The sequence below is a fragment of the Oncorhynchus gorbuscha genome, linkage group LG24 (assembly GCF_021184085.1).
Source record: "Oncorhynchus gorbuscha isolate QuinsamMale2020 ecotype Even-year linkage group LG24, OgorEven_v1.0, whole genome shotgun sequence".
Lineage (NCBI taxonomy): Eukaryota > Metazoa > Chordata > Actinopteri > Salmoniformes > Salmonidae > Oncorhynchus > Oncorhynchus gorbuscha.
This window is the reverse complement of record NC_060196.1, coordinates 10,443,663-10,458,076: the sequence shown is the minus strand read 5'-3', so window position 1 is coordinate 10,458,076 and position 14,414 is coordinate 10,443,663. Positions and strand designations below refer to the sequence as shown.

General features: G+C 42.8%; 1 protein-coding gene across 2 annotated transcripts; it reads left to right on the top strand.

The window, feature by feature from the left end:
- Positions 1 to 1,291: 1,291 nt before the first annotated feature.
- On the top strand, positions 1,292 to 12,461 carry LOC124012385. 2 transcript variants are annotated; one of them, XM_046325955.1, is made up of 6 exons: positions 1,292 to 1,733; positions 2,503 to 2,633; positions 2,837 to 3,004; positions 9,930 to 10,094; positions 10,497 to 10,608; positions 10,786 to 12,461. In XM_046325955.1, exons 1-6 carry the CDS (start codon positions 1,451 to 1,453, stop codon positions 11,754 to 11,756), a joined length of 1,830 nt encoding a protein of 609 aa, XP_046181911.1. In that variant the 5' UTR covers positions 1,292 to 1,450; the 3' UTR covers positions 11,757 to 12,461. The 2 variants fall into 2 exon arrangements, with proteins under 2 accessions (XP_046181911.1, XP_046181910.1); XM_046325954.1 differs by having other exon boundaries at positions 1,292 to 1,841.
- The last annotated feature ends 1,953 nt before the right edge of the window (positions 12,462 to 14,414 follow it).

Genomic DNA, 14,414 nt, shown 5'->3' with positions numbered 1-14,414 from the left:
TGGTTATGGACAGGGAGGAAGAAGAGCCTAGTGTAGGGAAGATGTGTGTTGAGGAAGAATGCTGCCAAGTACAAACCGTACTCTGCTGTTTCTGATGGCTCGGAAATTGAACCTGACAAGAGTGAAGTTGAAGTTCCCTCTGGTGGCAGGTGTGATGAAGACCTCCAAGTCCAAACCTCGCCCCGATGGTCATGCGAAGGATGATTCGGTCCCAGTGGGAGTGACATTTTTGGAGAAAGTGGATCCCTGCCTTTTGGCTGACCCATATGTAGTCTCAAGCTGGGGGGGGGGTGATTTGGGTACTGTTAAATTGGTGAAGGTAGCTCGAAGTAGACTTGTGATGATTTTCTGTTTGTCTTCTGCCCAGAGGGAGCAGGTGCTTCACGTCACAGGCCTCGGGACAAGACCTGTGACTTGAAAGGAGTGATTACTGGGGTGGCGTTGAGGTGGTGCAACTGAAATGGAAGACTCCCTGTGTCTGTGATGCCCGCCGTTTGGTGCGACGCATATCCGGTGGCGAGCGTGGTGAAACTGAGAAGACACGGTCTGTCCTTTTGAGTTTGAAGCCGTCTTTACCCGATAAAGTCATGTTAGGACATGTCAGTTGTCCCGTGAGAGCTTTTGTGCCGAACCCACTAAGGTGTTTCAGATGCCAAACTTATGGTCATGTTTCAACAGTGTGTAGGAGTGCATAGGACAATAGAATGTGTAGTATCGGTGAAAAAAAAACGGTGTCAACTGTGGGGGTGCCCATGTTGTTGGGGATCAGAAGTCCCTGGTGCAAGAGAGACCGGTTGAAGTTGTCAGGGTCAGAGTAGAACAGAAGGTATCATATGCCGAGGCAGTGACGAGAGTAGTGGATGATGGGTCAGGTGTGAGTAGTAGGCCAATACATAGTGATATGAATTTGTGCTTTGGTAAGGTTGGCTTCTTAGTGTTCATTGCCATGGTTATCAACTGTGCCACGGTAATGGCACGTAAATCACAGAAAATAGCTGTTGTGGTGGCAGCTGCAGAGAAGTACTTGGGTGTACAAGGTTTTACAGTAAAAGAGACAAGGTGTTAAATGAGTCATGTCCTCCCCAGGCCGTTGGCCTGTTGTAGGATCAGTTGGGGTCAAAGTAGTGAAATGGAGTGGTGTTTATTCATTAAATAATATATAGGTGTAATGTTAGTTGGTGGTGCATTAAAATGTACCCCTTTTAATTTTGTATCACAAAATATAACGTGGTCGACCACACACTCCCGTACAGTAGGTGGCGGCATGCACAAACAAAACGTGGAACCCCGTGATAACAAAGAAGTCCAAGAACCATTTACACGTCAGCTTTTTTTTATTGTTATTTATACGTTCAATAACACATACTTAAACCATGTAGTCTGTAATTCACGTTGGAGACAAGACTTGGTTGATATATGTTATCTAGGTAAAACTAGCTAGCTGCTAACAATGGCTGACTGTGTGGGTTTTCACACTCAAATAGCCTCCATTATGGAGGTGCTAGCGAATACAGCTGTAGCTGAGATCTGTAAACTCGTAGACGACGACTATGCAGTGTTTCGTTTAGAAGTAACTCAAAGCCAGAAAGAAAACAGGGTATTGCGGAGGAAACTACAGCTATTGGAACTGAAGGTGTCACGGGAGCGCGCAGAGAGGACAATGCGAGATCGCGTCCTCACCAGTCGTCCCAGTAGTGTCAAGATCGTCGACAGATACAGAGTAATGGCGAGAGGTACATTTTGCAGGCCGATGCCGCACGGCCTGTCGCGGTTCTTCTCAGTGCCTGTCGACCCGTTCGCCTCTGCACATATGTTGAGGTTTCACCCAGATGTGGGTCTTGGTCAGTTTTTGTATGCAATAATTCTCCTGATTTACTTAGCTATCTTGTGCAAAGAAGAGCCAAAATCATAGTGTAGGTATTGTACAGTCATTGCAACTCAAACCATAGAGATCCTATTGGCTCACCGTGTGTTGGCACGCCCCCTGTAATCCTATTGTTCATGGTTATTTCATATATAGTGGGCATGCGTCTGGTGATTGTCTTCATTTGCTTGATGGTTAACGAAACGGGATTGAAGCACTGTTTATCTTGTGCCAAAGCTAAGCATTCTAACACATACTAACGAACCGGTATACCCTTAGCTAGTTGCTACTAAACTCACACAGCAGTGTGAATATCTTACTGGAGGAAGGTAATAAACAGCATCAACCAGAATATTCCTTGTTGTGGCCTCATTGTAACCTATGCTTCATATAAAAGATGACCCACAACAAAATTCTAACCAGATTCTTGATTTACTGCATTTCTTATGTATTCAATTATTTACTTATTGTGATGCATGGAACATAATACATCAATCTATAAATAGTATATCAATAAGTTATGAGAAGTGTTACCTTACATCCTTGCCAATTCGAGACAGTGTCTATAGTGTACAATATACCGTTGCATTAACTGTAGCTAATCTAACCACCTCTTTCCCCCCCAATCACTCTCTCAGGGGAAGGAAATCTCACTGGAGGCCACAGGAGCTTTGTGAAGCCAGCAGGACACAATACATGGAGAGATGACCAACCAATCACTGTTGATGAGGGGACTGGAACTTCAACCCAGCACGTTATCGTGATAGAAGTTAGTGCAATAGTGTTGCATTAAAAATGAGTTACTTTAAATCAAATGTGGATGGTTTATAACAGAAAGGCTCTCCTCAGCTATTCACTTGCTTACATTTACATCCTAATATATCTGCCATAGAGGAGCTTGTGAGAATTCCCTACGACATTGTTATCCAATTCAACACGTACTGATAATAACCTCCTCTCTTCTTGTGTCAGTCTGCAGATGGAGAGGCTGCAGGTCCTGGAGTCAAGCAGGAGAGGTCTGAAGGAGAGGTGGACCCACGGCACAGCAGAGAGATCCAGACTGGAGTGGCAGGAGAGCCCTCTGTAGCCACGGAGGTCACCGCCCCAGCACCTCCCAGGACCCAACGCCGCATCACGGAGGTCAGTGGAAATCCAAACACTGTCCTCAAGTCAGAGACAGACACTTTAACACACAGGCTCTTACACACAGGATCTGACCACTGATCAGACCCATAGAGACTGGTCTTGGGGAGACTGGGCTGTGCTCCTGCTCCCGGCTTGGAGTATTTACCGGTATTTCATCAGAGCCAAAGGATGGTCCATACCTGTGAGGATGGCTATAGTGATGCATTAAACACTGGCGGTAATGATCCCTATTGTTCTTACGCTACAGAGATGGACCCGGGCCACATGCCCTTGGGTTAAGAGACCCAGACTGATCTGTCTAGAGGGGACTGGAACCCGTACAGTAATAGTGTATACTTTGAAGGGTGCCTAGATAAGAAAGGGGAGATTATTGTTGTAGATGAGGTAACTGTAAAAGTGGAGGGCGATGTTCCTCCCACATGGAATGCAGAAAGTCACCTAGGAGACAGAAACTCACAGGGCAGAGATTTATTAGATTACAGGGGAAGCTTAGAGACAAATCAAAATATTGCCACCCACTCCTCTTTACATGCGTTCAGGGATCGCGACCCAGTGTCTACGTCAATGGGGTTTTCCGATTTACAGGGCAGCGTCCTTTTCGATCTGGTATTGAACTCAAACGACAGGTCTAGAGCCCAGGCTCAGGGAGGGAGAGCCACATCAGGCAATAGTAAATAGAAACAGTTCCTCTGCATATTCTGTAACAAAGGCTTCAGCTGCCCCCAGAAGGTGGAGATCCAACAGAGGGTCCACACAGGGGAGAAATCCTACAGCTGCCCACAGTGTGAGAAGAGGTTCTCCCGCCAGGACCACTTGAAGGTCCACACAGGAGAGAGGCCGTTCGAGAGGTTCTCAGAAAGGAGCTACCTCAGGAGACACCATCAGAAAAACATTCTACTCTATAACATCAAAAGTAACCATTCCGCTCGATAGCTTCTCACATTTAGATCAACCCCTGCATTCAAGACAAAAATGAATTTATTGTTTTCAGCAGAAAAGATCCCCAGGTGCATTTGGAATAACCAGAGTAACAGATTTCAATGTTGAATATTCCTGGGTAGAATACTGCATCCAGACATTGTGTGATATATAAGCCTAAAAAGTCTGTTACATATTGTGTTTGTATTGTGTAGGCTATATTATGTTCACAAAATTTCCCAAGACACCTTTTATGAGAAAATGAATGCAGTTTATCAAGTTCATGCTGACTTTTTTTGTTGAGGCGTGTACGTGTGTTTTTCATATGGTGTATCTAACACTTAACACTAAACACTTATGTTTAATAAAAACAAAATGGGACTTCATTCTAAAGACTCTATAATAACAAACCCTGGCAGTAACGCAATAGGTTAGGCCAATCAGAACATGCTTCATGGCTAAATACTGTATGCGGTTGTGTATTTACGGTCTTTTATGTATTGCCTTATCCTCAACTCCGATTGTTTTGATGGTAAAAGAAAATGTATACATTATACACACAGTACAAATATGTTTTTCAATGTTACTGGGGTTGCAAAATCAAGTCTGGGACTTATTTGCATTATAGGCTCGTTTAAAAAAATATAAAATATGGAAAAAACACACGTCTACAATAACAGATACCAACACATTACAGAGATACAGACAAAAAAAAGACTTACTCATTAGCCAGCTTTTGACATTTAAAAAAAAGGTGGTTATGATTGGTATGGCTGAGTTTCTGTGGTAGTTCGTTCCATTCAACAGCGCCAGTATATACAAATGTGTTCTTACCAGATAGAATGTTAACAATGAGTATTATTATCTGGCTAGTTGGATAGGGTCCTGGGGGCTGAGTCTGGGATAATGTTGTGGACCAGACCAAGTTGAATTAATAGTACTCTTTTTGTTCCCAACGGATAGCCAGCCAAGCAGCTTAAAATGCTCGACCCCTAGTGTTGATGCCTGCGTGGAAATTAAATTAGCATTCAAAAATATCCCCATCAAAATCTGTATAAGTTAGAGACATCGTATTTTTAGTGTATGGGCTGCGTCGCAATCCACCGCATCCGCCAATAGCAGCCTTTCGTATCTGCGGTGGAAGGTGGCCGAGCTACAGCAGTGTTTGTTAGACCATGAGACATCTCTCAAATCGGTCCTCACAAAAACGTCTGTAGTGTCCAAACCTGACCATAACCAGACACTCCAGTACAATCAGGTAGCTTCTCAACCAAATGTGTGGCAACTGTTGTGAAAAAGGTATTGAATCTATCAGCTACCACTTCCTTGTCAAATTGTATTTCCCCATTGACCTCCAGACCAATGCTTTTACAATTTGCATTCTTCCCTGTCGCTATGTTTAGTGACTACCACAACTTCCTATTTTCACAAATTTGACCTCATCTGACTAGATTTGTTCCTTGGGGTTGTGTGTCTATTGAGAGCCTCTTCATCTTCGGTACTGTTATATTCTTGAAAATAAGTATTTCTTCATTTAACGGGCCTTAATGATTTCCTGATTCATTCAAGGTTCAGTTCTTTAATTCTAGCAGTTTTCCATGGAGGCAAAGTATCCACAATGCTTAAACATTTGTTCAAATAGTTCTATCCTGTTTATTTATAACAAAACCACACAACAATAAAAACATTATTTTATTTTTTCTCATTTTATATTCCATATCTAGACATGTAAGTACCGGGTCCCAGTTAACTTTACTCAATTGGTCAATAAATGCATCTTTGTTATCATGTTTCAGAGATCTCACAGTTATTGTGTCATAACGTGGTGTAAAACTTGCCGGCATTAGACTCTGGAGCAGTGGAAACGCGTTCTCTGGAGTGATGAATCACACTTCACCATCTGACAGTTCGATGGATGAATCTGGGTTTGGTGGATGCAAGGAGAACGCTACTTGCCCCAATGCATAGTGCCAACTGTGAAGTTAGGAGGAGGAATAATGCTCTGGGGCTGTTTACCAAGGTTCCAGCGAGGCCTATTAGTTCCAGTGTAGGGAAATCTTAACGCCACAGCATACATTGACATTCTAGATGATTCTTTGCTTCCAACTTTGTGGCAACAATTTGGGGAGGGCTCTTTCCTGTTTCAGCCTGACAATGCCCGCGTGCACAATGCGAGGTTCATACAGAAAGGGTTTGTTGAGATCGATGTGGAAGAACTTGACTGGCTTTAACCCATTTTATAAGAGATTCTCCTAAATTAAAATAGTCCAGGCATTTATATATAAATTCCAGTCGTACTTTATCAAAGGCTTTTCCCCCGATTTTTCATAGTGTTCTATTGTTTCCAGTACTTGTCTTACAGTGCATTTGGAAAGTATTCAGACCCCTTGATTTTTTTTCACATTTTGTTATGTTACAGCCTTATTCTAAAATCGATTAAATTGTTTTTTTCCCCCATCAACCTACACACAATACCCCATAATGACAAAGCGAAACAGGTTTTTAGATGTTTTTGCACATATATTAAAAATGTAAAACCGATACCTTATTTACATAAGTATTCAGACCCTTTGCTATGAGACTCAATTGAGATCAGGTGTATCCTGTTTCTATTGATCATCCTTAATGTTTCTACAACTTGATTGGAGTCCACCCGTGGTAAATTCAATTGATTGGACATGATTTGGAACGGCACACACCTGTCTCTATAAGGTCCCACAATTGATATGGCTTGGTTTTTGCTCTGACATGCACTGAGGTCGAAGGAATTGTCCGTAGAGCTCCGAGACAGGATTTTGTCAAGGCACAGATCTGGGGAAAGGTACCAAAAAATGTCTGCAGCATTGACGGTCCAAGAGCACAGTGGTCTCCATTATTCTTAAATGAAAGAAGTTTAGAACCACCAAGACTCTTCCTAGAGCTGGCTTCCCGGCAAAACTGAGCAATCGGGGGAGAAAGGCCTTGGTCAGGGTGGTGACCAAGAACCTGATGGTCACTGACAGAGCTCTAAAGTTCCTTTGTGGAGATGGGAGAATCTTCCAGAAGGACAACGATCTCTGCAGCACTCCACCAAATCAGGCCTTTATGGTAGAGTGGCCAGACGGAAGCCACTCCTCATTAAAAGGCACATGACAGCCCGCTTAGAGTTTGCCAAAAAGCACCTAAGGACTCTCGGACCATGAGAAACAAGATTCTCTGGTCTGATGAAACCAAGATTGAACTATTTGGCCTCAATGTCAAGCGTCACATCTTGAGGAAACCTTGCACATCCCCACGGTGAAGCATGGTGATGGCAACTTCACCATATTTTTCAGAGGCAGGGACTGGGAGACAAGTCAGGATTGAGGGGAGATGAATGGAGCAGAGTAAAGAGAGATCCTTGATGAAAAAAACCTGCTCCAGACTTGGGCGAAGGTTCACCTTCCAACAGGACAACAACCCTAAGCACACAGCCAAGACCATACAGGAATGGCTTCGGGACAAGTCTTTGAATGTCCTTGGGTGGCCCAGCCAGAATCCGGACTTCAACCCGATCATTCTCTGGAGAGACCTGAAAATAGCTGTGCAGCGATGCATACAACCTGACAACTTGAGAGGATCTGCAGAGAAGAATGGGAGAAACTCCCCAAATACAGGTGGGCAAGGCTTGTAGTGTCATAACCAGGAAGAATCGAGGCTGTAATCACTGCCAAGGGTGATTCAACAAAGCAAAAAGGGTCTGAATACATATGTAAATGTGATACGTTTTTTTTTTTTTTTCTAAAAACCCGTTTTTGCTTTGTTATTGTGTGTAGATTGACCAGGGGGAAAAATCCATTTTAGAAAAAGGCTATAAAGTAACAAAATGTGGAGAAAGTCGTGGTCTGAATACATTCCAAATGCACTGTATATTATTTCCATTGTAATTGTCCATGTAAAACACCTGTCTAATTAGGATGAATCATATCCTACAATACCTTTTTTAATTCTATGCGCTATGCATTTGCTAGGCTTTTCTCATCACAAACACTTGAGTGTAAGGTGTCTCCAGTTTTTTTAGGTGGACTCAATCTTTATATTCCCCATCTGGCTCCTTTTTCAGTAATAGTCAAATAAGACCTTCTTGTAGAGTTTCTGGTAGTCTTTATAGGAGTGGTCAAAACATGTTAATAATGGACCTTGGAGTAAATCAATTTTTGGGGGGGGATATACTTCAACGGGTAAGTCATCCAGCCATGGAGTTTTCCCAGACTTGAGACTTTAATTGCATCAAGAATTTCCTCCTCTAATTAGGCCTTCACATTAGTCTTTCTGTATAACTGTTAATTTTGTACTATTAATAGAAAACAAATCTTACAATTAACTTCCTTTAGTGGAAATGGAGGAGACTGAAATGGAAACATATGCTTGAAGTACTTTGCTTCCTCTTAAAATATTGTTGGTGAGTCATTGAGGACGTTATTTGTAACAAGTTTCTATCAAACAGTTTTGGTAGCATTTCAATGTCGTAAGATAATGTTATTTGGTGCATTTTTCCGATATTCCATCCAGTTCAGTTTATTTTTATAATATATTACACTTGGTCTTTCTTGAATACGTACCTCCATTTATTTTTGTTTTTCCTCTAACTTACTCTGAGCCTCTATGGTACTGTTTTTATAGCTATCTGTCTCTACTGTTAGTTCCTCTATTTCCTTTTTCAGATGAACTCTTGACCTAAAATGTTTTTGTTGAATTGCATGGCCTCTTAAGGCACATTTAAGTGTCCCATACAATAGTGGGATATGCTATACCTATGTTATGTAGGAAAAAGTGATTTCTTCTGTTTTGTTTAAAAACAATTTGTCATCCAGTAAGCTTAGTGTAGTGCTACAGCAAAAAAACAAAATGTGCACTCTTTGGGGTCCAGAGGACTGAGTTTGAGATTAGGCTAAGATCAACATACTGTATGTTCTTGTATAAAACCACAGTGGCACATTTCCTATTGCCACAGATGGCCCAATAACAAGGTCCCTGAGTCCATATTCATCAACCATTTTCCCAATCTCTGGGCCAAAAGATTGCCTATCTGCCCCCCAGTCATGCACAACTATTGTCCTCATAAGATTGAATACTTTCTTACATTTAGTCTCAATACATGTAATATGACGTCTCTCTCCAAGTAAACTTTTCATCAAACCATAGCCCCAAATACTTAAATTGTTACCCTTTTCAATTATTGTCCATATAATCGAACACTGACATCTACCTTTGTCTTTTTGTTAGCAAACAAGATTTGAATACAGATAACTTCAAACCCCATGATAAGGATCATTCCTCTACTGCTAAAACAGCTCGTTGCCTTTTATCTATTACAATGGCACCATTATCTGCATATAAGGCCGCCCCTATACCCTGTATCAACGTGAATAAGGTGGGACTAATGGTGCTACCCTGTGGAGTTCCATTTTCCACCTCATATTCTCTTGATAACACCGATCCTGACCTGGAAGGTTCGATCAAGCAAATCCATAATCCAGTTGTACATTCTCTCACCTATACACACATTCAATTTAACCAGTAGCCCTTCCCTCCACATTGTATCAAATGCTTTTTCTATGTCAAAATATACAATACAATAGACATCACTTCCTTCATTGCCAAAGCTTTGGTCACTGCAGTACTAATTGTAACCAATACATGAAGGATAGTCCTTATTTTTCTGAATCCACTTTGAGATGGACTTAGATCCCTATGTTCCAGATAATACAACAATCTACCCACAATCAACTTTTCCATTAGTTTGCAGAGATTTTATGTAAGTGCAATAGGTCTATAACTAGCAGGACTGAATGGATCTTTACCAAGCTTCAGCTGATTTCTTTTTACCCACAACATGATGGGTTTAAAAAATAATGAAGTAATTCTATAACTGCAGTATAGGACTCAAATGTAGTGGGGATGTTGAAAGTGTGTTTCTCTGTGTGTGTACGTACCTGAGGGAGTGTATGTCTGTGTAATCTGCATCACCTCTCTCTTCCAGGAGGAGGAGGGTCCAGAGGTGCTGCTGGTGAAGGAGGAGGGGTGTGAGGAGGGTCTGGGGAACTCTGAGGGGACCATGGTCGTAGAGGACAACCAGACTACACCTCTTCCTGAACCCACAGAGCAACCAGCTGAGCAGCACAGGAGCACACACATTCTCACTGAGGTTAGCCCACTGTGAACTACTGGCTGAATAGTATTAGGTCAGGGCCTGTTTTCAAAAAGCAGCAATGCTGATCTAGAATCGGTTTTGCCTTTTAGATCATAATGAATAAGACTATATAGACCGGTAGGGAACTGATCCTTGATCAGCACTTATACTCTAGATACTGGCCCTGGTCTTAAATATTTTTGCTTTAAGTATGGGACCATGCCTTTCAATTATCACACCATTAAAGTGTCACGTAATCAAATCAACTAACACATAATTTGCATAGTATCACATCAACCAACACGTTTGCATAATACTCATAGCAATCCCTCATTGCCTAATCAGAAGATGCTCCATAGTAGGGTGCTCATATCAGATTTCTTGATCCAACATCCTCTCACTCTGTATCTCTTACAGTCAGTAGACATGGAGGATGGGAAACCTGGTCTACTGCTAGTCAAAAAGGAGACCATACAAGACAGACCAGACAGCATTGATCTGCTTAGTGGACTAAAGATGGGGGCGCCAAGTAAGGGAGAAATACATATAGCCTACATACAGTAATAGATCTTCAACAGGAATTTTCTTCATTCATTAAATGAAATCTATGCAACTTATGTTTACATACAAAAACACACATTAATGTATGAACATGACCAGGTAATTGACGACAACTCAAAGTCTATTTTCTAACCTCTTCCTGCAGGTGGTTGGCTGGAGGCTAACAGAGGAGACTGGGCGGCCATCTTTGATTCCCATACCCAGACAGGTGCAGCCAAGGGCCTGGGGGAGGATATCACTGAGCAGGCCAGGATTACTGGTGACATAGTGGAGGTTAGTGGATGGGACAGCGTCTTCAACTCTGGGCTGGGGAACAACACTGTTAACCACAACCAGAAACAGACAGTCGAACACAGAACAATGACCGAACAAAGTCTCCATGACAACAGACTGGCAGAGACCAGGGCAAGGCGTAGATTTGATCTACAGGGACGGGGAGGTGTCCATATGCAGCGGGAGAGAACAGACACAGATTTGGCTTGCTATGCTCCGTCCTGCTCCTATAGTTGTGATTCAGAGAGACTGATGGTGCCTCAGGTTAACCCCCTAACAGTTGCTGCCTTCAGCCTGCCTTCTATAGGATCTATCAACTGGAACATGGACCCTGCAACAACACAGACACTGCCTGACCTTCGTCCTCCTCTCCTTATGTTAAACCAGACTTCAGACAATGTCAGTCCCTCAACAATAAATGGCTATACAATCCCATTAACAAATGACAATAGTAACACTATCAGCAGATCTAATGGCAAAGATAAGCGCTTCTCTTGTTCATTCTGTGGGAAAGCCTTCAGTTTCCCCAAACAGGTGGAGATCCATAAGAGGATGCACACAGGAGAGAAACCATTTGGCTGTACCCATTGTCAGATGCGCTTTGCTGAAGCTTGTCACCTGAAGAGGCACCAGAGGGTCCACACAGGGGAGAAACCTTTCAGCTGCCACCTGTGCCGGGTCAGTTTCTCCCACTCGTCCAGCTTGAAGAGGCACCAAAGGGTCCACACAGGGGAGAAACCAAATAGCTGCCCCCAGTGTGACAAAAGGTTCTCCCACCAGCACCATCTGAAGATGCACTTGAAGGTCCACACGGGAGAGGGGCCAATCACCTGTACGCAATGAGTTTCTCAGAGAGGAGCTATCTCAGGAAAGACCAGCAGAAAATGCACATGGCCCATGTATAGTATAACATGTTATGTAGTACTAGATAGTTTGTTTGTTTAGTTAATTCTGTTGGTTATGGATGTAGTAGGGAAATGGATGAGGTGAACTGAGGAAAGAATGAGTATGATGAGGCATGGTTGGTGTGATGGCGTCTGTAAAAATGATTCTTTGATGAAAGGTGACAACCTTGTCCTGTTATAATGCGGAAATGATAGTGCCTTAATTCATGTTTACTTGACATGAAGATGAGCAATGTAATGTTGAACCTTTTCCGAAGTATGCTTTCAAAGCGAGAGTACCAAATGTACAGGAAGGCAGAGGCTACGAATATGGAGTTTTCATCCCCGCTTAACCCCTCTGGAAAGGTCTTTCTCAAATCTGAGGATCCAAATTACATTCTGCGCATGTGTTATTTACTCATGTTCACGTTTCTCTATTTAGTCACCCTCTTCTGGACCCAAAACCAATTTGAGCGATATGATAATCTAGCCGGTCTTTGCCTCATATGTCTGGACAGCTGCGATTTGAATGAACTTTCCAATTATGTTTCAAATCAAATTTATTTATATAGCCCTTCGTACATCAGCTGATATCTCAAAGTGCTGTACAGAAACCCAGCCTAAAACCCCAAACAGCAAGCAATGCAGGTGTAGAAGCACGGTGGCTAGGAAAAACTCTAGAAAGGCCAAAACCTAGGAAGAAACCTAGAGAGGAACCGGGCTATGTGGGGTGGCCAGTCCTCTTCTGGCTGTGCCGGGTGGAGATTATAACAGAACATGGTCAAGATGTTCAAATGTTCATAAATGACCAGCATGGTCGACTAATAATAAGGCAGAACTGGAGCAGCAGCACGGCCAGGTGGTCTGGGGACAGCAAGGAGTCATCATGTCAGGTAGTCCTGGGGCATGGTCCTAGAGCTCAGGTCCTCTGAGAGAGAAAGAGAGAACGCACACTTAGATTCACACAGGACACCGAATAGGACAGGAGAAGTTCAAGGTCCGATAGGAATTCAGGGAACTCCATGAGGAACGCTGTATATGGCCCAGGAGGCCTGTAAACAGTAGCTATAAAAAGTGATTGAGTAGGCTGCATAGATTTGAAGGCTACATCTTTCTCTGTCCGGTGTATTGGATATTGCTGTAGCAATAGTCTCAGACAAGACAGTCTACACATTGCATTGGGACAAAACAATTTGCGTTTGATGTGATGCTATAATCTTTATAGGCATGCTGCCATATAACCAGGAGTCTGCCTCCTGTTTAGCCATTGTTTGTAATGATGATGAAAGAAGAACATTGCTAGATGACTGTTAAAGACAAATAACTGATTGTTCTAACTGTTTTGTGTACAAGCGGCAGTGGAGTCACAGAATGACTCCGCACTGAGCAGCAACTGAAAGAAGGCTAGTAGATCCCCGCATGCGCAGAAATCTCTGTATTTTTAGCAACAGCAAGTTGGGTTCCAGAAAATCTGGAAACGCAGCCACTTGGTTACTGAAAAAGTAAAGTGTTATCATATTGAGAAAAGATATTCAACTCTTCATGTATTGTTTTGTGCAGTAAAAGTACTGTACTTCGCTATGCATGTGTATGACCATTTTGTTGAAATTAAATACAACATTTACTCTGTGCTGACAGACTTGGTTATTTTTGTACATTGCAGGGTCTGAGTTTCCCTTATCTCAACCGAACAAACATTATACTTAATTATTGAATAAACAGTTATGGACATTTTTTTAGAAACCCCAATGGCTTCGTATTATTAGTTACTTGAATCACAGTGTTAGAGATGGGCTTGAGATTGGCTTGACTGTGATTTGTTTCTGTGTGTACAGCAAAGAGTTTCTTATATTAACCTTTATATGGTCTTCTGTAAAATTAGTGTTTGCAGTCAATGAGGACCTGCTGATATCTAGTGTTGCTGGCGGTAGAGACTGAACCTCTGAAGCGGCTGGTCACAAACCCTGGCTCCGGATCAGGAGCCTTCACTCTTCCTTTCACTCTTCCTTCCCGAGTGGACTGAACAACCTCAGTCCTGGTGGTCATCAGAGAGACAGAAGCTCCAGTCAGGGATCCAGTCTGCAGCCCAGACCCTTCTCTTCACAGTCTCAGTGCAGGGATGAAGCAGGACCTAGGGCTCATAGAGATAGACCCTCATGTTCCTATGATATGAACACCACCGTATCCATGATGAACAGAGCAGGTGACCCTAAGCTTCAGCCTTCACAGAGAGTGGTGGGAGACCAATGGGAAGTCTGTCTTCTCCAGGATCTCATCTAATGCCTGGTGAATGGGTTAATAGAAGACCTGGACCTAGGTCTAACCTTCCTCAGTTACATCATGGTTACCCCACCAATACAGACAGGGTCAGGATGGGCGTTCACCACAAGAGGTACCTAGCCTATAACACAGCACACAATCCCAACAACACCCAAACAATGGCTAGAGGTCAAGGACGGAGCTCAAAGACTCCAGTTTCTACCTCATCTGTTGTCATTGGGTCATAACATGGGAGGCCGAGCATTAGGACAGACACTGACAAGCCGTACACCTGCTCAACGTGTGGGAAGCGCTTCGCTAGGGCAAACTATTTGAGGGAGCACCAGACTGTTCACAT